We start from the raw sequence: 25,930 nt of genomic DNA on the forward strand, positions 1-25,930 counted from the left end.
TATTCAAGTAACAATCAATCAGCTTGTGCAGAGACTGACCCGTGTAACAGAATGCAAGCTGAATGTTGTCTGATTGATGAACTGTAAATATTAAAACGATTAATTTCATATTAAATAATGGCTGGTGGTTGCATTTCAAACATTCCTCGTATTTCTCGGTGCCTCCGCTCCAATCTAACGCCACCGTTTGCGGTCAGACTGAGGGGGCATTTTCACTGCGGGCGGATCTCGGGCGGGAGGATCGGAAGAGTCTTTGATTGGCCCGAATCAATTTGATGGACGGGCCGACTTTGAATCAGATTGGTGGGTTTCCCACGTGTGTGCAACATTGACGGGCGGCTCGCCGAGTTGTTCGGCCGGCAATTTCCGGCGGCCGGGATTTCCGGCGAGCCCGGCGCTGTTAAACGGCGCTCTTGTCCTTTCCACCGAGGCACTTTGTTTTGGACGGCGATTTCAGCATTTGGCCCAGAGGAATGTCAGAACCAAAAGCTCCGCGATTCAGTGATGCAGCAGTGGAGGTTTTGGTGGAGCAGGTAAGGTCCCGTAAGGAGGTCTTTTTCCCCTCGGATGGGAGGAAGATGCCCAGGCAGACACTACGCCAGGCCTGGAAGGAGGTGGCTCTCAATGTGAATGCCGGGAGTGAGGTTCTCAGGACAGGAGTGCAGTGTCGCAAGAAGTTCAACGACCTCACTCGGACTGCAAGGGTGAGTATAAAGTCGTACTACGTCTGGGCTGTGACTCAGGCTGCCAGTACTGAGGGACCGCTGCACTGTCCGAGGTGCCAGCTTTCGGATGAGACATTGAACCCTGTTCTCCATCTGCCCTCTCCAGTGGATGTAAAAGATCCCACAGCACTATTGGGAGACGAACAGGGGAAACATTTTATCCTTATTTACTCTATCAAATCCCCACATAATTTTGAACACCTCTATTAAATCTCTTAATCGTCCCTGCTCTAAGGAGAACAGTCCCAGCTTCTCTGGTCTGTGCACATGCAGTCCCTCATCCCTGGTACCACTCTAGCAAGTCTTCCCTTAACCTTCTCTGCTCTGAGGAGAAGAATCCCAGTTTTCTTGGTCTGCCCACATAACTGAAGTTCCTCATCCCTGGTATCATACTGGTACATCTGCCATCGGTCAGTGGTAACAATCTCACCTCTGAGTCAGAGGGACATGCGTTCAAATCCCCACTCCAGGGACTTGAGCATAAAATGTAGGCTGACGCTCCCAGTGCAGTACTGAGGGAGTGCTGGACTGTCGGAGGTGCTTTCTTTTGGATGAGAGATTAAACCGAGCCCCCATCTCTCATCTCAGGTGGACATAAATGATCCCATGATACTATTTCGAAGGAGAGCAGTTTTTTCTCCCTGGTGTCCTGGCCAATATTTATTCATCAACCAACACCATGAGGACATAATGGGAGCTTGCTGGGTGAAAATTGGCTGCCAGGTTTCCCACATAAGAACATAAGAAACAGGAGCAGGAGTGGGTCATACAATCCCTCGAGCCTGCTTCGCAATTCAATAAGATCGTTGCTGATCTTAGACCTCAAGTCCACTTTCACATCTAATCCCCATATCCCTTGATTCTCCTGGAGTCCAAAAATCTATCTATCTCAGCCTTAAATACACACAACGACTCATCATCCACAGCTGTTTGGGGTAAAGAATTCCAAAGATTCACGACCCTCTGAGTGAAGAAATTTCTCCTCAACTCAGTCCTAAATTTCCAACCCCTCATTCTGAGACGAGGTCCCCTAGTTCTAGACTCTCCAGCCAAGGGAAGCATCCTCTCAGCATCTACCTAGTCAAGCCTTCTTAGAATCTTATATATTTCAATGAAAGCGAATATGAAGCAAATATGCAGGTGCAACAAACAGTTAGGAAGGCAAATGGTATGTTGGCCTTCATTGCAAGAGGATTTGAGTACAGGAGCAAGGATGTCTTACTGCAGTTATACAGGACCTTGGTGAGACCACACGTGGAGTATTGTGTGCAGTTTTGGTCTCCTCACCTAAGAAAGGATATTCTTGCCATAGAGGAAGTGCAGCGAAGGTTCACCAGACTGATTCCTGGGATGGCAGGACTGTCGTATGAGGAGTGATTGGGTCGACTCGGCCTGTATTCACTCGAGTTTAGAAGAATGAGAGAGGATCTCATTAAAACATATAAAATTCTGACAGGGCTAGACAGACTGGATGCAGGGAGGATGTTTCCCCCGGCAGGGGGGTCCAGAACGAAGGGTCACAGTCTCAGGATACGGGGTAGCACATTTAGGACTGAGATGAGGAGAAAATTATTCACTAAGAGGGTCGTGAACCTGTGGAATTCTCTACCACAGAAGGCTGTGGAGGCCAAGTCACTGAATATATTTAAGAAGGAGCTAGATAGATTTCTAAACACAAAAGGCATCAAGGGGTATCAGGAGAAAGTGGGAATATGGTATTGTGATATAGGATCAGCCATGATCATATTGAATGATGGAGCAGGCTGGAAGGGCCGAATGGCCTACTCCTCCTCCTATTTTCTATATTTCTATGAAATCATCACTCATTCTTCTAAACTCCAGAGAGTAAAGCCCCATTCTACTCAATCGTTCCTCATAGGGCAAACCTCTCATCCCAGGAATCAATCTACTGCACCACCTCTAAGGCAAGCATATCCTATAAGGAGACCAATACTGTACACAGTACTCCAGGTGTGGTCTCACCAAAGCCCTGGACAATTGCAGCGGAAATTGCTTAATCTTGCACTCCAACCCCTTGCAATAAAAGCCAACATGCCATTTGCCTTCTTAATTGTTTGCTGTACCTGCATGTTAACATTTTGCGTTTCATGTACAAGGACACCCAAATCCCACTGAACACCATTTTTTTGTCACCATTTAAAAATATTCTGTTGTTCTATTTTCCTACCAAAGTGAATAAACTCACATTTCCCGCATGATACTCCATCTGCCACCTTCTTGCCCACTCACATAACCTGTCAAAATTACTTTGCAGACTCTTTGTGTCCTCCTGACAGCTTACTTTCCACGTGGAGTTGTATAGTCAGCAAACTTAGACACATCACAATTGTCCCCTTCATTTAATTCATTAATATAGATTGTAAATAGCTGAGGCCCAAGCACCAATCCCTGCGGCACCCCACTTGTTACAACGTGCCAACCCAAAAATGACCCATTTATTCCTGCTCTCAGTATTCCGTCCGTTAACCAATGCTCAATTCATGCTAATATATTACCCTTAATCCCATGAGCCCTAATATTGTTTTATGTGGCACCTTATCCAATGCCTTTTGAAAATCCAAATATACTACACACACTGGTTCCCCCTTATCAAACCAGTTAGATACACCCTCAAAAAACTCTAATAGATTCTCAAACACGATTTCCCTTACGTAAAACCGTGTTTACTCAGCCTGATTATGATTTTCTAATTGCCCTGTTAGTACGTCCTTAATGATAGATTCCGGCATTACAACATTAACTACAGTTAGAAAACACTTCATTTGCTGTGTAGCTCTTTGGGATGTTTTGAGATCGTAAAAGGCGTTAGTTCTTCCTTTCTTTATATTGAGCTGTCTCACTCCATCTGCACATTCCCATTACAGCAACTACAGATTAACTAATTCCCACTCTTTCTGCAGGACAAATTGGCACACAAACCACGGAAGAGAACCTGCATTCAAGACCTCACCCAGATGGAGCAGGATGCCCTGGACATCATTTGGATAGCCTACAGGAGAAGAATGGAGAATGACATGGCTCGAGGCCAAGTACAACAGGGTGGAGGCCTATTTCTCTTACCTTCTCTCTTTAAGCACTCACACAGGCAGTGTGGCACCCTGGAGCTGCACTGTGCTGCCACTCGATTGCTACTACCTAACCGTCCCAGTAAACGCTGACCATTGCCCTTCTTTTTTTCCAGGTCTATCTCATTACTTGGGCCCCGCTATGCAAGATTTGGAGGGAGGCCACCCTACAGACGATGCACCATCACCAGGTCCATCCTTTCAATACACCAGCGCAGGAATCAGCAAGTCCGGTGGGAAAGATGGTCAGTTAGAAGGATCTACACAGGGAGAATCATTCACAAATAGTGAGCAGGAGCTGACCATTGTGGAAAGGTCAGTGCGGGAGACGGATGACCAAAGGGCCAGCTCAGATTCTAGCTGTGCGGAAGAGGACAAAGGTGGAGATTTCAGCGGCCCAGCCTTCAAAAGAAAGATTTCCCATGTGCATCATCAATTGCTCGAGGCATTAGACAGCCTGTCTAGGAGCTGCCTCACCCTGTCTGGGAGGGTGGAGGAGTCCGCTTCCATATTGTGGGGCGTTCTGCCGCAAGGCCTCACCACTCTGCAGTCTACCATGGAGCGTGTGGGCAGCACTATGGAAGCTGCAATCAGGCCGTCTGTTCAGGAGCCTGTGGCACCAGCACTGGCATCATTGATCGATGCACAAACTGGTGCCATTCAGGCTCTGGCCTGCACCATCTCATCCGGCTTGGAAAGGCTGGGTGAATGTATTGATAGGGGCTTCAGTCGTGTCTCAGACCTCCTACAATCTGCTCTCCCACAGCTTAGTAACAGTGGTGAGTCACATACACGTGGAAGTGGCACAGCGGGAGTGGCACATGCTGCCTTCTCTCAGGACGGAAACACATCGGATCCATCGTCACCTCCTCAAACTCCGACTGCTCTGAGGCCAGGAAGCCTTCAAGACCTGACTGCTCGGGGGTCAGGGATGCGGCTGGGCCAATGGGCCCTGGGGCCGAGAGGTCAGCTGGACCCGACTGCCCCAGGGCCAGGAAATGGCTAGACCCGTCCGCCCCGCGGAGACGAAGCTGGCTTGATCAGTCTGCCCCGGGGCCAAGAAGTTGGCTAGAACAGACTGCCCAGGGACCAAGAAGCGGCTAGACCAGACTGCCCCGGGGCCATGAAACCGGCTAGACTCGACTCCCCAGAAGCTACGAAGACAGCTAGACCAGACTGGTCCCGGGGCCAGCAAGCCAGTTAGACCATACTGCCTCGGGCCAGGAAGCCGGATAAACCAGACTGCCCCGGGGCCAGGAAGACGGCTAGACCAGACTGCCCCAGTGCCAGGAAGCCAGCTAACCAGACTGCCCCGGGGTCATGAAGCCGGCTAGACCAGTCTGCCGCAGGGCCAGGAAGCCGGATAAACCAGACTGCCCTGGGGCCAGGAAGCCAGCTAAACCAGACTGCCCCAGGGCCAGGAAGCCAGCTAAGCCAGACTGCCCCGGGGCCAGCAAGCCTGCTAGACCAGACTGCCCCGGGGCCAGGAAGCCTGCTAGACCAGACTGGCCTCCGGACCAGGAAGCCTGCTCGACCAGACTGCCCCGGGGCCAGAAAGCCGGCTGGATCAGACTGCCCCCGCGGCAGCAGAGATGCTGCAACCTGAAGCCAGGTCCCTTCGGTCTCAAGTTCTTAGAGATTGCCACAAAGGCCTCCTACACCTCCTTGCTGAAGCCACGGTGGGGTTGAGGCAGGGAACACCTTGTAGGAGCCCTCGAGTAGCAAACAGATCTCCTAACAAGGATGAATAGGTTGACACATGGGTGATGATGTTGGTTCATTGTATTTGTAGAATTATTAAAATGTTAAACTGTTAGCAATTCTAACTTTGCATTGCTCGGTGGATTTATTTTAACGAATGAATCAAAAGAAAGACTTGCATTTCTATTATGCCTTTCACGATCTCAGTTCATCCCAAAGCACTTTACAACCAATAAAGTGAAGTTGCTGTTGTAATGTCGGAAACACGGCAGCCAATTTGCACACAGCAAGCTCCCACAAACAACACGGAGATCATGTTTTAGTGGTGTTGGTTCAGGGGTTAATACAGACCCAAGACACCAGGTAGAACTTCCCTGCTCTCCTCCAAAATAGTGCCATTGGATCTTTTATATCCACCTGAGTGGGGCTTCGTCCAAAAGATGGTGCCGACGACAGTGCAGCATTTCCTCAGTACTGTGCTGGGAGTCTCATCTTAGATTATGGGTTAAAGTCTCTGAAATGGGACATGAACCCACCTCCTGACTCAAAGGCGAGAATGCTATCCATTGAGTCACGGCTGACATGTATGCACCTTGGTGAAGGTCAGTGGTTGGATGTACTTTATTGGAGGGTTGCAGGAACAGTAGAGACACGGTTCAGGACTCTTAATGGATGGGAGGGATAAGATTCTTCGGTTCAGGGTACGAAAGGCCAATGGTCTTAATTTTCTCATGTAGAAATAGAAGCACTGAATTAGTAACTAGAAATGCGGCTCAATGTAGGAGAAGGGGAAACGGGGACAAACTAGTAAAAGAGAACTGGTGAACTTTGATATGAAGGGGATCGTTCCCTTTATCGGATTAATGCGGACATTACCTTTAAAAGTTGGTTTGTTGGCTGGCGGGTTTTTTGAAATTGCTCTGATCCCGGCTGAACCGAGCCAGTAAACACCGAGGGCAGCAAAGGGAGTCGGTGCTACTGGAGAGAATGGGGAACTCATTTCTGACCCAGGAACAGGTCCCGCAATGTAAAATGGGATTCCACCGGTGCCTAAAGCTGTAATCCAGACTGATTTTACAATCTATAACTCTTAAACTAGATGTTTCCATCCCTGCTGTTTCTCTCGGTACCTTTTGATGAAGGAACTTTCATAGATAAAGTGGGCGGCTGTAAAATGAGCCTGTGGGTTCTATTCATTAATGGCACCTTTACTGATAAAATGAATGTGTGTCTCCGAAATGGAGGGGGCGATTTCTCAAACCAATCACGGAGAAATATGGGACATTGGGGGTCGGTGGGTTTGCTGGGACAGTGTAGGATTAATATCAGACAGCAGATGTCCAAGATTAATTTAATCAGAATGAAACACTCAATCACAAAGATCGAACGGCTTTTAGCTGTAAGGACGTAGAGTTTGATGGAAGCTGGCTGTTCTATCATTGATTTCTGAAGCAATGACAGTGCGATTAACTAACTCCAGTCATTTGAATCCAGCACTGAGGGTGAGCCGCAATTAGTTGGGATTTAAAACCCATGCTGGATATAAAGCGGAATCGGATCAAATGAAGTTTCAGTTTATTGTCCCTCTCCAGCTGTACTGACAGAGGCTGTTTCACTGTAACTCGCAATAACAGATCCAAAGGCTGATGATTAAAACTTGTATTCTATGAGACATAAAAGCCCGAGAACTCCTTTTAAAGTGTGTCTTGCTCTATCACTCAGCGCTAGAATGAGAAGCAGCGGAAAACATTAGTGTCACATTCACTTCGGTACTAGTAACTGACACAGGAACAGGCTGACAGCGACAGATTAAATCCCTCACACATACAATAACAGAAAAAATTCACTCACACTGATTCAGCAAACGCTGACACAATAATCAACACATCAATCAGCTTCCGTTATACAAATCTGAGCGACAGAAGACAGACCGAGTAAGTGTCATCCGATGATGGGACTGTAAATAACACTTACAACAATGGCCGGAACACAACAAAAAGCATCTTGTAGACGATGATCAAACGTCCCTGGTATTTCTGTCTCCCACCCGCCCAGTTTACTCACAATTATGATTATTTAGGCCTCATTTCCGACACAAGCTGCAAATTTCAACCAATTGGAGATTGGCGACATCTACTGCCCGGAAGCGAGTGCCGTAACAGACCGACATGGATCAGTAATATTTAACAAGATATTTATTGTTCGCTTCTAACAGACGGGAGGCAGTTAGTTCCAGAATCGGAATAAGGTTTTCAGCGTCATCGGGACATGAAATCGAGACAAGGAGCGAAAACATCAGGATCTGAAACAGGTCGTTTTATTGTTAAATTCCAGCCCTTTCATACATACAGTGGGTGGCTCTGAAAAGTGACTTTGGATTATCAGATTAAATCTTGGTCGATTTACTTGCTCTTGGAGCTCACATTGCTGGTTTTCTTCGGCAGCAGCACGGCCTGGATATTAGGCAGCACCCCGCCCTGAGCGATGGTCACCCCTCCCAGCAGCTTGTTGAGCTCCTCGTCGTTGCGGACGGCCAGCTGCAGGTGTCTGGGGATGATGCGGGACTTCTTGTTGTCGCGGGCCGCGTTGCCGGCCAGTTCGAGGATTTCAGCCGTCAGATACTCGAGCACAGCAGCCAGATAGACCGGGGCTCCGGCACCCACACGTTCAGCATAGTTCCCCCTTCGCAGGAGCCTGTGAACACGGCCCACAGGGAACTGCAGTCCGGCCCGGGATGAGCGAGACTTGGCCTTGGCCCGAGCTTTACCGCCGGTTTTTCCTCTTCCAGACATTTCTACAATCTCACAAACACTTTCACAAAGAATGAAGAAATCTTCCCGCACTCGCCCTTCTTATACCTTCTGGAAGAGTACAGTGGGGCAATTGTGATTGGCCCATCCGTTCTTCCTCTCATTGGGCTGTTCACCAAACAATGAGAGCGGTTTTATTCACCAATCAATAGCCGTCAATGAGAAAGGGCGGACATATATGCCCCAATTATCAGACCTGAAACGTTTATTTTCAAATTTGAAAAGCCCGCCAATATATTTATAACACAAGAAGCGGATTTAGTAAATAACGTCGCCTGAAGGCAAAAATGTTTAAATCTATCAGTTAGCCACCTGTCTGAACAACGACACCTTTTGATTGGTGTGATGGTGTCCCAGCCTAATATAAGATATGCGATTTGAGAACCTCTTATTCACTCACTCACCTGACGAAGGGGATAATCTCCGAAAGCTTGTGATTTTAAAATAAAATTGTTGGACTATAACCTGGTGTTGGAAGATTCCTTACATTTGTCCACCCCAGTCCATCACCGGCATCCCCACATCATCTGTTATTCCACATTAACTTCACATCTTAGAGACTCTTACAATCCGGTTAAAACTCGCCATCATTTTCCATTCGCTTTCAAACTGGCGGGAATAACGCCCCATTTTGTAGCGGGGCAGATTCCAGCTCACTTTGTGTAAAAAAACAAACCACAGTTTGTGAATTGATTCCGGTTCACAGGAGCTGCTGCGGGATCTAAATCGGAGCTGAAATTCCTGGTGTAGGAAGTCGAACAATGACAGAGCCTTTCGACAATTCTATCCTCACTATGAAGTCCCTTTCAGGTTTGCTGCATTACAAAGGCTTGCGGTTCATAAACTGATACCACCGAATAATGAACAAACAAACGTGGAAAGGGGAAAGAAATGACAGTTGTCTAATCCACCGCCATTAAAACGGCTCTGAAGAGGCAATTGCGGGGGAAGGGCCGACTATGAACGGGAATGAGAGGATCAGGGACACGTTTTTTGTTATTGGGTCTAAATTGAACAACGACACATAGATTAGACTGGGCAGTCATTATGAAAATCTTCTAGAGTTCAAAAGAAATTACAAAAGCTTGATAGTTATAGAAAGACAGTTAGTAACAAACTATCTACAGTAAAATGATTCCATTCAAAGGTGTCATTACAGCGTCTTCAAAGAGACTATGGGTGGCTCTTAAAAGAGCCTTTGTGTTTAGGTTGTTTTCAGTTCATTGTGGAGTTTTACTTGGAGCTGGTGTACTTGGTCACCGCCTTTGTCCCTTCCGACACGGCGTGTTTGGCCAGTTCTCCGGGCAGCAGCAGGCGCACAGCGGTCTGGATCTCTCGGGAGCTGATGGTGTGGCGCTTATTATAATGGGCCAGGCGGGAAGCCTCACCCGCGATGCGCTCGAAAATATCGTTCACAAAGGAGTTCATGATGCTCATCGCCTTGGAGGAGATGCCGGTGTCGGGGTGAACCTGCTTCATCACTTTGTAGATGTAGATGGAGTAACTCTCCTTCCTCGTCTTTCTCCTTTTCTTGCCGCCCTTTGCTGGCGTTTTACTCAAGGTTTTCTTGGCGCCCTTCTTGGGAGCTGCTTTCTTGTCCTCAGGCATTTTCAAACTCAATTTCAGACCCAGAAATGACCCAAATCCGCTCCGAGCCCAGGTTAAATAGGCTGACGTCACCGCCACATGCTAATAAGGGATGGGTGAAGGCAATGATTGTGATTGGGCAGTTGGGAGTGATGTCACAATACTTTTTCCTTTAACGCTCTGATTGGCTTTTTCAGATATCCAATCAGATTTAGTACCTTCCACCAATCACTAACACTCTCACACTGCCCATTGTCCGGTTACAGCGATTTGTTCCGAACTGTTGCAGTTCTGCTTCCGGCCAGTTGATGTCCCCAAACCCCGGGACAGTGAAGTTTGCAGATGAGAGAGGGACAGAACATCAACTAATTATTCGCATTATATTGCACGAATGCGATTTAGAAAAAAATGTGAATGGAGACGAGCTGCAAGTACATTTTGTTAGACCAAACATTAGTTGTAATGCTGTGTTGAATACTTGCTATTAATTTAGGGTATATAGTCAATACTGAGGAAGACTGCGACAAAATAAGCTTGCAGAACTGCCATGTAAATGCGCATTGAATTTCAATATAGAAAGGTGTGAGCTGTTGCATTTTGCTAGGGGAATAAGGAGGCCACATACCGGTTGGAAAATAAGAGTCTAAATGGGGTAGAGGAGCAATATAAATCGTGTCCTGAGAAATCAGAGAGAAATACTTCGCAATGTACAGTGAAATATAAAGGGACAAATTCACAACTATCGAATGAGTAAAAAAAATCTTTATTATGACTCAATTATCTTCATTTTCACTATCAAAATGTGCAAAAATGCGAGAGCAGAAGTTACAGACAGAAACGTTCCTCACATTACACATTGTCCCGTTTCTGTCACCACGACAGATGCTCAGAATTTGTTCCGCTCTTTTACAGTTCTCGCTTACGTCCAGTAGAGGTCAGTCTCTGGTACCGTATATGAGAGTGGGGTTAATTCTGTATCTTGTCTGTCTCAGGTACTGTGTGAGTGTGGGATTCATTCTGAATCTAGTCAGTCTCTGGTACTGAGTGTGAACATGGGGTTTATTCTGTATCTTGTCAGTCTCCGGTACGATATGAGTTTTGGATTAAATCTGTGTCTGTTAGTCTCTGGTACTATATATAAGTGAAGGAATCTTTCTGTATCTGTCAGTCTCTAGTGCTCTATGTGAGTGTGGGATTCATTCTGAATCTGACATTCTCTGCTACTTTATCTCAGTGTGGGATTCATTCTGTAATTCAGTCTCTGAGACAAAATGCAAGTCTGGATTAATTATGTATATTTATTTCAGTTTACAGTATCGTATTTGAAACTGTGTCTCTAATTCTTTAAAGAATATACAGCTTTTCGTCGAGTATATAATTTGTAAATATGGATACTTTTCGATTTTCTTTAATCAAACAACGTGTGTGAGTTTTGGAGTAGTATTACATCTTAATCTCTGAACTCGATTGTGAATGATAATGTACCTTTCAATCTGTTCACGGTGAAATTATTGGACTGTTATGTAATGTGTAGCTCAGTCTGCAATCAAGGAATTAATTCTTTGTATCAGTCTGACATTGTATGAGATTTTTGGACTGGTATATAATATGTAGCTCAGCCTGCACTAATGGAATTGATACACTATCTATCAGTCAGTTACTGTATGAGACTTTTGGACTGGAATGTGATGTGAAGCTCAGCCTGCACTAATGGAATTGATAATGTATCTATCAGTCTGATACTGTATGACATTTTTGGACTGGAATGCGATGTGTAGCTCAGTCTGCAATAATATAGAAGTGAATCTGAATCTTTCAATCTGATAGTCTGTGAAATTTTTGGACTGATGGGTAACATGTCACTCAGTCTGCACTAATGGAATTGATACTGTATCTATCAGTCTCGCATTGTATGAGATTTTTGGACTAGTATATAAAGTGTAGCTCAGTCTGTACCAATGCAATTGATACTGCATATTTCAATATAATACTGTATGACTATTTAGTAGTGTGTATAATATGCAACTCAGTTTGCACTAATGGAATTGATACTGTACCTTTAAGTCTGACGCTATGAGACTTTTGGACTGGTATGTAATGCATAACTCAGCCTGCAGTAATGTGACTGTGGTAATGTGTGATTCATTCTATTCCTATTAATCTGTGGTTCTGTGTGTTTGTGTGTGTGTGTGTGTGTGTGTGTGTGTGATTCATTCTGTACATGTCAACCTGGAACTGTGTGTGTGTGTGTGTGTGTGTGTGCGTGGGATTCATTCTGTATCTGTCAGTCTCTGGCACTTTGTGTGAATTTGAGATTCATTCTATATCTGTCAATCTCCAGTACTGTATATGAGTGAGGGATTCATTCTGTTCCTGTCAGCCTCTGGTGCTGTATGTGAGTGAGACATTCACTCCTATCTATCAATCTCTAATACTGTATTTGAGTGATATAAATTCTGCAACTGAAGTCTATGCTAGTGTGTGGATGTGGGATTCATTTTGTATCTTTCAGTCACTGATATGTTGTTTGAGTGTGGGATTCATTCTATATGTCAGTCTCTGGCACTGTATCTGAGTGTGAGATTTAGTCTTTATCGGTATGCAATTTGTATCTCTGTTTACAGTACGGCGTTCAAAACTGTATCATTGATACCATAATGTAAGAATATTTTTCCCAGTATGTAATTGGTAGTTAATTATACATTTTAATATGCAATGCTGTAGGTCATAATCAGAGAATGTGTGCACTTTTTGGACTACTATTAGATCTATATTGATGTGAACACAACTGACATGGTGACATTTATGAACTTGTAAATAATGTGTAGATCAGTCTGCACTAATGTAGGTGACTGTGAGATTCATTTTTTATCTCTCAGTCTCTTGTACTGTGTGTGAGTGTGGGATTCATTCTGTTCCTTGTTAGTAGTGTGTGTGAGTTTGTGATTCATTCTACATATGCAGTCTCTGATACTGTGTGAGTGTGGGTTTTATTCTGTGTCTGTCACTCTCAGGTACTGTATGTGAGTGTGGGATTTATTCTGTGTCTGTCAGCCTCTGGTACTCTATGTGAGTGTGGGATTCATTCTGAATATACAATCTCTGATACTGTGTGTGGGTGCGAGATTTATTCTTTATCTGTTACTGTCTGGCACTCTATATGAGTATGGGATTCATTCTGTATATACAGTCTCTAGCACTCTGTGTGGGTGTTGAAGTCATTCTATATAAGCAGTTTCTCATACTGTATGTAAGTGTGGGATTAATTCTGTACCTCTCAGTCCCTGGTACTGTGTGTGAGTGTGGGATTCATAATTTACTTGTTATCTTTGGTACTTTTGAGAGTGTGGGATTAACTCAGTATCTGTCAGTCCCTGGTACTGTACATCACTGTGGGATTAATTCTGTATTTTCATCTCTGGTATGATATGTGATTGTAGGATTCACTCTGTGTCTGTCAGTGTCTAGTACTGTATGGGAGTTTGGGATTCCTTCTGCATCTGTCAGTCACTGGTATGGTATGTGAGTGTCAGCTTCATTCTGTGTCTGTGTGTCTCTGGTACTGTATCTGAGTGTGAGATTTACTCTTTATCTCTATGTAATTTGTATCTGTGTTTACAGTATGACATTCAAAACTGTATCTTTAATACCTTAATTTATAAATATTTTTCCCAGTATTTAATTGGTAGTTAATTATACACTTTAATATGTAATTCTGTAGGTTATAATCAGAAAATGTGTGCACTTTTTGGACTACTATTAGATCTGTATTGATGTGAACACAACTGACATGGTGACACTTTTGAACTTGTACATAATGTGTAGCTCATTCTGCGTGAATGGAATTGATACTGTATCTTTCAATCTGACACTGTGTGGTTTTTGGACTGGTACGTAATGTGTAACTCAACCTGCATTAATGTAGGTGACTGTGAGATCCATTTTGTATCTCTCAGTCTCTGGTACTGTACCTGAGTGTGAGATTCATTCTGTATCTGTATGTAATTATTCTCTCAGATTAAATTATGGTGTTCAATACTGTAGCTTTAATATCTTAATGTTTACATTGTTTTTCTCATTATTTAATTGATAAATGTAGATGCACTTTAGGATTTGATGCTGTAGGTATTAATCAGATGATTTTTGTGCTTTTTGGACTACTATTAAATCTTTATCACTGTACTATTGTGAATGATAATTAATCTTTCAAACTGATATGGTGACATTTTTGAATTGGTATACTTATGGAATTGATATCGTATCTTTCTATCTAAGATCATATGAGATTTTTGGACTGGTATGTAATGTGTAATGGAATTAATACTGTACCTTTAAATCTCATACTATGAATGCATTCAAACTGGTATCTAATTTTTTTTCACAGTTTTACTATCTTTCAGCATTTCTAAATCTGATAGTCTATGTGAGTTTTGGACTTGTATGCAATTTGTATCTCATGTTACGCTATTCAGGTGAATACTGCATGTATTAAACTCACGTGTGTGCAAGTTCTGGGTTTGTATTCAATCGGAATCTCAGGGTAGATTATTGGGATTCATTCTACACCTTTCATTGGGTATATGTGTGATTTCTATCTGGTATATAATTGGTAGCTAATGTTGCCCTATTGTGAGATTGACACAGTGCCTTTCAATCTGATAGTGTGATTTTGGACTGGGATTTTTGTATCTACCTGTCAGCGGTTCTGAGTTAGGGTGCAATGGAAACAGTGTCTGCCTCCCCTGCTCTGTTGACTATTCGATTGAGAATGTGACTCTGGAACTTAGGATCAGTGTGTAACTGAATACTTCTGCTGTCTGAGACTGTGGAACTGAATACCTGTCTGTGTCTCTGTGCTCTGTGTGTGTGGTAATACACCTACTGTGTGTGAGAAGGAGCTGGCTGCACTGTTCCTTGTGCTGCAGGTGGAGGAAACTTCACACTGATTCTGGATCCTAAAAGTATTTGCCTGTCGGAAGAAAAAAGTATCTCTTGTAACTCAAGAACAGTTGAGGTAGAAAATACAAAAGAGTTCAGTTTAATATCTCTGATAAGCATCATTTTGAATATCCAGAAATGAAAACCAGTGATACAAACAGTGTCAGTGTCTGACTCCACTGCAGTACTGCATCACTCAGCTTCTGCATACCAGGTGTGTTGGGCAGTTTTAGAGCAATTTAGTGACATCCAGACAGAACCCAACCCCTGCACTGATCCATGAATGAAACTACCTGATGGGGCAGGGACCTTTGTACAGGTCAGGTTTGTAATCTCCTCTCCCACGGGACTAACCGTTCAACCGAAACCAAACCGGCGCTGTTTGACATGTATCCTTCACACTTCTCACCTCATGCCTGCAATAGATGCTCTTTGTATAACTCCCCACATCATTAGTGTGCGGCTCACTTTCCACTTTTCCCTGTCCTGTAACAACAAAGAGTGAGACTGGAACTGAACCAGAACCATTCACCACTAATTTGGGGAAATAAAGCAGCAATAATTTAAAATAGCAGGTTCTTCCCATTCTGTCTCCCTTACCCTGGACACACCCTGTACACACAGACCGGGAGTGGCCTCTCCCTTCCCCCACTCACTCCATGTTCCGGGACCAGTTCCTGATCCACTCCACCTCTTACAAACAGCCCCAGGACTCCCCCTGAAATTGCCCCGGACTCAATGCCAATCTCTGAGCCCATCTGCGGACACGGTCCCGAAGCAATGAGTTGCTGTAACGTGGCTGCTGTTTGCTTCCTTACCGCGGGGGCTGTGATCTCTCCATTCCCGGCTGTTTTACACCATCTTCTTCCGCTCACCGAGGGAATGGAGACCACAGGCAGATCTGGGGGAGGGGAGCGCGCATGCGCACTTCTGCACTGTAACAATCTGCTTTGGGGGCGGGGCTGAATCAAGCATGCGCAGGTATCTGGTTTAATTCCGAATACAAAAATCAATGGAAACTTTCCCCAGTTGGAATTTTTCAGAGTCTGAGCAAAGGAACTGGGGCTGGGGGAAAGGTCAGAGGGAATGGGGTCACAGACAGAGCAGGAACAGGCACCAGAATGTAAAACAGATGGGATTCCACCAATGCCTAACGCTGGAATCCAGACTGACTTTACAATCTCTAACTATTAAACTAAATGTTTCCATTCCTGCTGTTTCTCTCGGTATCTTATGATGGCTGTGCGGCTGTGAAATGAGACGATGGATTCTGTTCATTTTTTGCCCCTTTACTGATAAAACTTACGCGTGGGGAAGAAACTGGAGGGAGGATTTCTCAAACCAATCCTGGAGAAACATGGGAGGAAAGTGGGAGTCGGTGTGTTTGTAGGGACCGTGTAGGATTAATATCTCACAGCCGCAGTCCAAAATTAATTTAATCAGAGTGAAACTCTCGATCACTGAGAGTAATACCGAATGGTCCTGAGCTCCAAAACGACATATAGTATAACAGGCAAGAGAGCGTTAAAAGTGGCCTATTGTTTTTATCGCTGTCTGCACTGTCCCCGAGTGGGGATTAATAGTGTATCTGTACAATATTATTGAGAGATGAGATTGCATCTTCTGTCTCTCCAACGGGATTTTTCTGTATGAAACGGAACTTTACAGGTCAGTCTGGAACTGATACTGTGTACGTCTGTTTGTCACAGTTTCTCTTCGACCTCTCTGTCTCTCTCTCAACGCGTCCGTCTCCCTCTATCTTGCTCTCTGGTGCTGTATATGAAGGTGGGATACTGTTATTGAGCGTGATATGGACACAATGATAGGAAGTTTAAGACTGGTACTTTCTCTCTCTCTAGTGCTGGACATGAAGGCGGGATACAATCTGAAATAAAAGAGAGCGAATGGGATTTCCGGGCCGGCCTCACTGTAACTGGGGCTGTGTTCGGCTCCAGTCCCATTTTATAGTCATTTTCGTTTCACCGCTTCAGGGCGAGAGTCTCTCTGAGATCGTAATACTGGCGGAGAAACTCCGCGTCAAAACTCAATCCCCAACACATGAGATTCTCAAAATCAGCTGGAATAAGGTGTTTAAAAACTGCTGAACCTGTCTGGGAGTGGTGTGTGAGGAGACAGAACAGGGTCTGGAATTGAAATGGAAGGAGGCGGGTCAACTTACTATTGAAGGGACTGCATTTAGGCAGGAATATTACTGACTGTTAATTGTAAGGAGGTTTATTTAAAAGCTTCGGGTTTCTGGGAATCCTTGAATATGAAACCCGAGTCTGTCAGGGTTTGTGCGGAGCGCTGTCTTTCGGTTCCATTATCAATAAATAGTTTGAAATTGGCGAGTGGAGAGAACTGGAGGTGGAGCTGGAAGATCAGAGGCCGCTCTCCGCTCTGTCTGTTACTCTGTCTTCTTCCCTCCCTCTTTCTCTGTTTAATCTGCCATATGCAACCAAAGCGGGGAGGTGGACTCTAAACACGGTTTACGAGTTAGCAAGACGAAAGGCGAATAATATTTCTGATCTCCTGGACATCAGGCAATTCACTGTTAGAGTTACATTTCAGTGATTCCCCAGTGTGTTTGATGCCTTATGTAAATAATCTAACAAAATAGAACAGAAAAGGAGCAAAGCGCTGATTTCCACAGACGTATAAAGGTTAGTCGAGCAGTTTTTGAGATGCATTCCGAGCCCAGCATAGCAAGTAGTGTCAATAAATACAAGAAATCTGGTGATGTGTGGACTGGGATCCATAAATCACCGTTTGAAGTACCGGTCTGAGGTCGCTGCCCGACTCCAGTCCCATTCATACCCCCTCCTCTACAACGAGCCAAAAGTAGCTCAAAGGAACACTAGTGGCATGATATCAGCGTCTTCCTTCAGACAGTAACCAACCCTTTCACAGGTACAGTGGCTGGCTCAGAAAAGAGCTTTACATCGAGTTATATCAAAACTACAACACAGAAACACCCCATGTGGGCCAACTGATCAATGGCGGCATTTATGCTTCACATGAGTCTCCTCTCTCCCGACTTCATCATATCTTATAAGGATATCCTTCGATTCCCTTCTCCCTCACGTGCTTATCTAGCTTCCCTTTAAATGCATCTATGTTATTTGCTTCAACTATTCCTTGAGGTGGCGCGATCCACATTCTTACTACTCTTTGGGTAAAGACGTTTCTCCCGAATTCCCTATTGGATTTATTAGCGACTATTTTATATTTGTTACCTGTAGTTTTGGACTCCCCACAAGTGGAAACATTTTCTCTATGGCTACCCAACACAGCCTATCATTATCTTAAAGACCTCTGTCAGCTCACCCCCGAACCCCACTTTGTTCAGCATTTCCTGATAAGAATTTTCTCTCATTTCTGATATCATCCTGGTGCATCATTATTGTACCTTCTCCAGTGCTTCCATATCCTTTCAATATTATGGAGACCAATAATGTGCAAAATACTCCGAGGGAGGTCTAACCAAGATTCTGAACAAGTTTAACATAACCTCTTTGCTTTTCAATTCTATCTCTTTGGAAATGCACCCCAGTGTTTGGTTTGCCTTTTTATGGCCTTATTAACCTGCGTCGCTACATTCAGTGATTTGTGTATCTGCACCCCGAGATCCATTTGCTCCTTTATCCCGTTTAGACTCTTATTATCCAAGCAGTATGTGGTCTCCTTATTCTTCATTCTGCACGTTTATTAATATCCTCTTGCATTTTGACCGATTCTTCCTTTGTATTAACTATACCCCCTGTCGTCGGCAAATTTTGAAATTATACTTCAGATTCCCTGATCCAAGTCGTTATTGTAAATTGTGAATAACAATGTTCCCAGCACCGATCCCTGTGGAACACCACTCTCACTTTTTGCCTGTCTGAGTAGCTACCTTTAACCCCTATTCTCGGTTTTCTGGTTTGTAGCCAGCTTGCTATCCATTCTGCCACCTGTCCCATGACTCCACATGCTCTGAACTTAGCCATGAGTCTAAAATGCTGTATCTTATCAAAGGCCTTCTGAAAATTCAAATATATTATATCTATTGCGTTAACCTTCTCTATTCTTTCTGTTACTTCTTCAAAGATTAAAATAAGGTCGGTCCAGTCCTTGTCCTGTTAATACATTAGATCTTGGTCGCTTTACTTGCTCTTGTTGCCCACCGCTTTTCTTCGGCAGCAGCACCGCCTGGAAATTAGGCAGCACCCCGCCCTGAGCGATGGTCACCCCTCCCAGCAGCTTGTTGAGCTCCTCGTCTTTGCGGACGGCCAGCTGCAGGTGTCTGGGGATGATGCGGGTCTTCTTGTTGTCGCGGGCCGCGTTGCCGGCCAGCTCGAGGATTTCAGCCGTCAGATACTCGAGCAGAGCAGCCAGATAGACCGGGGCTCCGGCACCCACACGTTCAGCATAGGTTCCCTTTCGCAGGATTCTGTGAACACGGCCCACAGGGAACTGCAGTCCGGCCCGGGATGAGCGAGACTTGGCCTTGGCCCGAGCTTTACCGCCGGTTTTTCCTCTTCCAGACATTTCCACATTTTCACAAACACTTTCACAAAGAATGAAGAAATCCTCCCGCACTCACCCTTCTTATACCTTCTGTAGGATTACAGTGGGGCAATTGTGATTGGTCGCTCTCAGAGTTTATACAATGCCCACTTACCCTCACTGATATCTTATCTTTCAACTGCTGTAATATTGTCCTTTAGTAATATTGCTACTCCTCTTCCTTCCTATCTCCATTCCCTTTCTAATGATGTGGTAGACTTGAATATGAAGCTTCTATTCCTTCCAACCTGGTGGTCAGGTCTCCGTCATGAACTAATATAGTTATTTAACTGTATTTAATGGCTGATGTGAGATGCGGCCAAATGCATTTACGGCTGGTCAAGTTTTGCAGATATGGACTATCTCTCCAAGTATTGCGGGTATGGACTATCTCTCCATGTATTGCGGGTATGGACTATCTCTCCATGTATTGCGGGTATGGACGATCTCTCCAAGTATTGCAGGTATGGACTACCTCTCCAAGTATTGCAGGTATGGGCTATCTCTCAAAGTATTGCAGGTATGGACGATCTCTCCAAGTATTGCAGGTATGGGCTATCTCTCAAAGTATTGCAGGTATGGACTACCTCTCCAAGTATTGTAGTTCTGGACTATCTCCTCAGTCCAATGTAAGATGAAGAATTATAGACTGTTGTGTAATTTCCATTGATTGAAGGTTGACGACGCCTACTGGGCGGAAACGGGAACTGCAAAAGATGGAGAAAGGATCCGTGAGAAACCAGGTTAAATGAAGCACAAAATACAACAACCTGCGGTTCCTTTCAGGGTCTGAGGTTTGGGAACTATTTTATTATCTGCAGGTAAAGTCATAGTCACCAAAAGCGAGCGGGTCAGTCCCCAACTACACAGTAATATTAAGTCATAGAGTCATAGAGTTATACAGCACGGATAGAGGCCCTTCGGCCCATCGTGTCCGCGCCGGCCATCAAGCCCTGTCTACTCTAATCCCATATTCCAGCATTTGGTCCGTAGCCTTGTATGCTATGGCATTTCAAGTGCTCATCCAAATGCTTCTTGAATGTTGTGAGGGTTCCTGCCTCCACAACCCTTTCAGGCAGTGAGTTCCAGACTCCAACCACCCTCTGGGTGAAAAAGTTCTTTCTCAAATCCCCTCTAAACCTCCTGCCTTTTACCTTGAATCTATGTCCCCTTGTTATAGAACCCTCAACGAAGGGAAAAGGCTCCTTAGTATCCATCCTATCTGTGCCCCTCATAATTTTGTACATCTCAATCATGTCCCCCCTCAGCCTCCTCTGCTCCAAGGAAAACAAACCCAATCTTCCCAGTCTCTCTTCATAGCTGAAGCGCTCCAGCCCTGGTAACATCCTGGTGAATCTCCTCTGCACCCTCTCCAAAGCGATCACATCCTTCCTGTAGTGTGGCGACCAGAACTGCACACAGTACTCCAGCTGTGGCCTAACCAGTGTTTTATACAGCTCCATCATAACCTCCTTGCTCTTATATTCTATGCCTCGGCTAATAAAGGCAAGTATCCCATATGCCTTCTTTGCCACCTTATCTACCTGTTCCGCCGCCTTCAGGGATCTGTGAACTTGCACACCAAGATCCCTCTGACCCTCTGTCTTGCCTAGGGTCCTCCCATTCATTGTGTATTCCAAATGTAGCTTTGATCCCGAGCGATGGTTGTATAGTGGTGAGCCTACTTGTCTTTCAAATAAAGTAACTGGATTCGATTCCCATTACAATTCAATGCCTTTTAATCCACTTCCTTCAGAAATTCTAAGTTAGGAATCGAATTTGATGCATTACAGATAGATATTGTTTCCAAAGAATAAACGGGTATAATTCATAGTAAAATGTTTTCAACGTTCATTTCTTTACCCTATAGAAAGAATACAGGAAGGTCATGTTGGAACTAATGAGAGGGAAGAAGGGAAATTACATGTTAGCCTTTATTGCAAGGGGTTTGGTGTATAAGAGCGAGGGGGTCTTGCTGCAATTGGCTCTGGTGAGACCAGACCTGGAAGACTGTTTACAGTTTTGGACTCCTTACCTAAGGAAGGATGCACTTGCCTTAGAGCAGGTGAAATGAAGGTTCACTAGATTGATTCCTGAGATGAGAGAGTTGTATTATGAGAATATATAGTGTGAAATTTGCCTATATTCGCTGGAGTTTAGAAGAATGAGAGGTGATCACATTTAAATGGAGAACATTGTTAGAGGAGCTGACAGAGTAGATGCTGAGAGGCTGTTTCCCCTGGCTGGAGAGTTTAGATCTAGAGCTCATAGTCTCAAGATAAGCGGCTTGACATTTAGGACCGAGATGTGGAAAAAAATCATCACTCAGAGGGTTGTGATTCTTTGCAATTCTCTATCCATAGGGCTGTGGATGCTCAGGCATTGAGTACATTAAAGACTGGGATCGATAGATTTTTGAACATTAAGGAAATCAAGGGAGATAGGGATCGGGTGGGAAAATGGTTTTGAAGTTGAAGTTCAGCCACGATCTTATTGAATGTTGGAGCAGGCTCAAGGTGCCCATGGACTACGCCTGCTCTTATTTCTTATGTTCATATGTCTTGATGATGGAGCAGAATGGGCGAAGAACGCTTATATGTGGATCAACTAGGAGTATTCCAGAAAACATTACTTTGCATCCACTATCAATGAGTTTTAATGTGATCCTCACTATGCTCCTCCATCACCGTTTTACTTAAATTGCAACCTGCCAACTTGAAAAGATACCCAAACGAGATTTTTAATCTTCTTTCCCTTTCCTACATTACAACAGTGACTGCACTTCAAAAAATGTTTCATTTGCTGTAAAGTGTTTTTGGACATCCTGATGTCGTGAAAGACGCTCTAAATGCAAGTCTTCATTATCGTTTTTTTTTATCAATCCTGCTGCGCCAATCCATGCGGCGCCGGGGGGGCGGGGGGGGGGGTGCGGGGCGGGTTACTATTTAAACATCATAGTACTGGGTTATCCACCCGCTGTGAAATCAATGATCACAGTGCTGGGCCAACGAACCACTGTGTGAATCAATGAAGACAGTGCTGCCACACCCACTCACAGTTTGAATAACTGATCAGAGTGCTGGGTTATCCACTCACTGTTTAAATCAATGTTCACCGGGCTGGGTCAAAAAGCGACTGTGTGAATCAATGATCACAGTCCTGGGTCATCCACCCACTGTTTGAAATAAAATTCTCAATAATGTTTCATCCAATCACAGTTTGAATCAATATTCATTGAGCTGTGTCACCAAACCACTGTGTGAATCAATGACCACAGTGCTGGCTCACCCACCCACTGTGTGAATCAATGATCACTGTGCTGGGTCACCTACGAACTGTTTTAATTAGTGATCACAGTGCTGGTTCATTCAGCCACTGCATGAATCAATGACCAAATTGCTGGGGCGCCCACCCAGTGAGTGAATCTATGACACAGTGCTAGGTCACGCAACCACAGCATGAATCACTGATCACAATTCTTGGTTACCCACCCACTGTGTTAATCAATGACAACTGCGCTGGCTCATCCACTCCTGTGTAATCAATTATTACAGTGCTGGGTCACACACCCAGTGTGTGAATTAATGAACCCATTGCTGGGTCATCCACCCACTGTGTGAATCGATGATCACAGTGCTGGGCCAATCAGCGACTGTGTTTTTTTTATTCGTTCATGGGATGTGGGCGTCGCTGGCGAGGCCGGCATTTATTGCCCATCCCTAATTGCCCTTGAGAAGGTGGTGGTGAGCCGCCTTCTTGAACCGCTGCAGTCCGTATGGTGAAGGTTCTCTCACAGTGCTGTTAGGAAGGGAGTTCCAGGATTTCGACCCAGCAACGATGAAGGAACGGCGATATATTTCCAAGTCGGGATGATGTGTGACTTGGATGGGAACATGCAGGTGGTGTTGTTCCCATGTACCTGCTGCTCTTGTCCTTCTGGTGGTAGAGGTTGTGGGTTTGGGAGGTGCTGTCGAAGAAGCCTTGGCGAGTTGCTGCAGCCACTGTGCGCCGGTGGTGAAGGGCGAGAATGTTTATGGTGGTGGATGGGGTGCCAATCAAGCGGGCTGCTTTGTCCTGGATGGTGTCGAGCTTCTTCAGTGTTGTGGAGAGTATTCCATCACACTCGTGACTTGTGCTTTGTAAATGGTGGAAAGGCTTTGGGGAGTCAGGAGGTGAGTCATTCGCCACAGAATACCCAGACCCTGACCTGCTCTTGTAGCCACAGTATTTATATGGCTGGTCCAGTTAAGTTTCTGGTCAATGGCGACCACCAGGATGTTAATGGTGGGGGATTCGGCGATGGTAATGCCGTTGAATGTCAAGGGGAGGTGGTTAAACTCTCTCTTGTTGGAGATGGTCATTGCCTGGCATTTGTCTGGTGCGAATGTTACTTGCCACTTATGAGCCCATGCCTGGATATTGTCCAGGTCTTGCAGCATGCGGGCTCAGACTGCTTCATTATCTGAGGGGTTGCAAATGGAACTGAACATTGTGCAATTATCAGCGAACACCCCCATTTCTGACCTTATGATGGAGTGAAGATCATTGATGAAGCAGCTGAAGATGGTTTGGCCGAGGACACTGCCCTGAAGAACTCCTGCAGCAACGCCCTGAGGCTGAGATGATTGGCCTCCAACAACCACTACCATCTTCCTTTGTGCTAGGTATGACTGTAGCCACTGGAGAGTTTTTCCCCTGATTCCCATTGACTTCAATTCTACTCGGGCTCCTTGGTGCCACACTCGGTCAAATGCTGCCTTGATGTCAAGGGCAGTTACTCTCACCTCACCTCTGGAATTCAGCTCCTTTGTCCATGTTTGGACCAAGGCTGTAATGAGGTTTGGAGCCGAGTGGTCCTGGCTGAACCCAAACTGAACATCGGTGAGCAGGTTATTGGTGTGTAAGTGAATCAATGATCACAATGCAGGTTCACCCAGCCACGGTGTGAATCAATGATCATGGTGGGTGGACACCAAACCAGTGTGTGAATCAATGATCACTGTGCTGAGATGCACCCACTGTATAATCAATGATCACTGTTCTGGGTCATCCACCCACAGTGTGAATCACAGATGAAAGCGCTGGGTCACAAACCCACGGTGTGAATCAATGTTCACAATCTGGTTCACACACCAACGGTATGAATCAATGATCACAGTGCATGGACACAAAACACTTTGTGAATCAATGATCACAGTACTGGGTCTCCCACCCAATTTGTGAATCAATGATCACTGTGCATGGACACAAAAATACTGTGTGAATCAATGATCAGCGTGCTGGGTCGCCCATCAAAGTTAAAATCAATGATAACAGTGTTGTGCCATCATCCCACTGTGTTAATCAATGATCGCAGTGCTGGATCACCCACCCACTGTTTGAAAAAATATTGTAAACAATTTTACAACACCAAGTTATAGTCCAGCAATTTTATTTTAAATTCACAAGCTTTCGGAGGCTACCTCCTTCCTCAGGTGAACGATGTGGAAGGAGGAAGCCTCCGAAAGCTTGTGAATTTAAAATAAAATTGCTGGACTATAACTTGGTGTTGTAAAATTGTTTACAATTGTCAACCCCAGTCCATCACCGGCATCTCCACATCATGAAAAAATATTCGCAGTGCTGGGTCATTCAATCACTGTGAGAATCAATGTTCACTGTGTTGGTTCATCCACCCACTGTGTGAATCATTGATCACAGTGCTGGGCCACATAAACAATATGTGAATCAATGATCACAGTGCTGGGTCACACACCCAACGTATGCATCAATGATCACTGTGCATGGACACAAACGCACCGTGTGAATCAACGATCACAGTGCTGGGTGACCCACTAAAAATATGAATCAATGATTACAGTGATGGGTCATCATCCCACTGAATGAGTCAATGATCACAGTGCAGGGTCACTCGCCCTCTGTGTGAATCAATGATCACAGTGCTGGGTCCCACACCCACCGTGTGAATCAATGAGCACAGTGCTGGGTTACACATCCGAGTTGTGAATAAATGATCTGCGTGCTGTGTCGCCCATCAAAAGTGTGAATCAATGATTACAGGGCTGGGCTACTCCACCATAGTATGAATCAATGATCGCAGTGCTGGGTCACCCACTCACTGTGTGAATCAATGGACACGGTGCAGGGTCATTCACCGACTGTCTGAATCAGTGATCACAGTTCCGGGGCACTCAAACACGATTTGAATCAATGATCACAGTGCTGGGTCACTGACTCACTGTGTGAATCAATGATCATAATTCTGGGTCGCTCACCCACTGTATGAAACAATGAACACACTGCTGAGTCATCCAACCACTGTGTAATCAATGATCACTGTGCTCGAACATCCATCCACTGTGTAATCAATGATCACAATTCTGGGTCATCCACCCACTGTGTAATCAATGATCATTGTGCTGGGTCATCCAACCACTGTGTAATCAATGATCACTGTGCTGGGTCATCCAACCACTGTGTCATCAATGAACACAGTTCCGGGTCACACACCCACGGTGTGAATCAATGATCACAG

The 25,930-nt window shown here is 44.9% G+C and overlaps 4 protein-coding genes across 4 annotated transcripts; 1 reads left to right on the forward strand and 3 right to left on the reverse strand.

Annotated features, from left to right (window-relative positions):
- The first annotated feature begins 380 nt into the window (after positions 1-380).
- LOC137300331 (myb-related transcription factor, partner of profilin-like) lies at positions 381-5,637 on the forward strand. The gene is made up of 5 exons (XM_067969420.1): positions 381-704; positions 3,647-3,785; positions 3,928-4,812; positions 4,949-5,010; positions 5,311-5,637. The coding sequence occupies exons 1-5, from the start codon at positions 474-476 to the stop codon at positions 5,560-5,562; spliced, it is 1,569 nt and encodes a 522-aa protein (XP_067825521.1). The 5' UTR covers positions 381-473; the 3' UTR covers positions 5,563-5,637.
- Positions 5,638-7,807: 2,170 nt separating this feature from the next.
- Positions 7,808-9,137, reverse strand: LOC137334828 (histone H2AX-like). The gene has a single exon (XM_067999841.1). The coding sequence runs from the start codon at positions 8,302-8,304 to the stop codon at positions 7,915-7,917; it is 390 nt and encodes a 129-aa protein (XP_067855942.1). The 5' UTR covers positions 8,305-9,137; the 3' UTR covers positions 7,808-7,914.
- A 315-nt stretch (positions 9,138-9,452) lies between these two features.
- Positions 9,453-9,972, reverse strand: LOC137334832 (histone H2B 1/2-like). Its single transcript, XM_067999853.1, has one exon. The coding sequence runs from the start codon at positions 9,928-9,930 to the stop codon at positions 9,556-9,558; it is 375 nt and encodes a 124-aa protein (XP_067855954.1). The 5' UTR covers positions 9,931-9,972; the 3' UTR covers positions 9,453-9,555.
- An 8,958-nt stretch (positions 9,973-18,930) lies between these two features.
- On the reverse strand, positions 18,931-19,377 carry LOC137300342 (histone H2A-like). The gene has a single exon (XM_067969430.1). It carries the CDS (start codon positions 19,375-19,377, stop codon positions 18,931-18,933), a length of 447 nt encoding a protein of 148 aa, XP_067825531.1.
- Positions 19,378-25,930: the final 6,553 nt, after the last annotated feature.

The sequence above is a fragment of the Heptranchias perlo genome, chromosome 2 (genome assembly GCF_035084215.1).
Source record: "Heptranchias perlo isolate sHepPer1 chromosome 2, sHepPer1.hap1, whole genome shotgun sequence".
Classification (NCBI taxonomy): Eukaryota; Metazoa; Chordata; class Chondrichthyes; order Hexanchiformes; family Hexanchidae; genus Heptranchias; species Heptranchias perlo.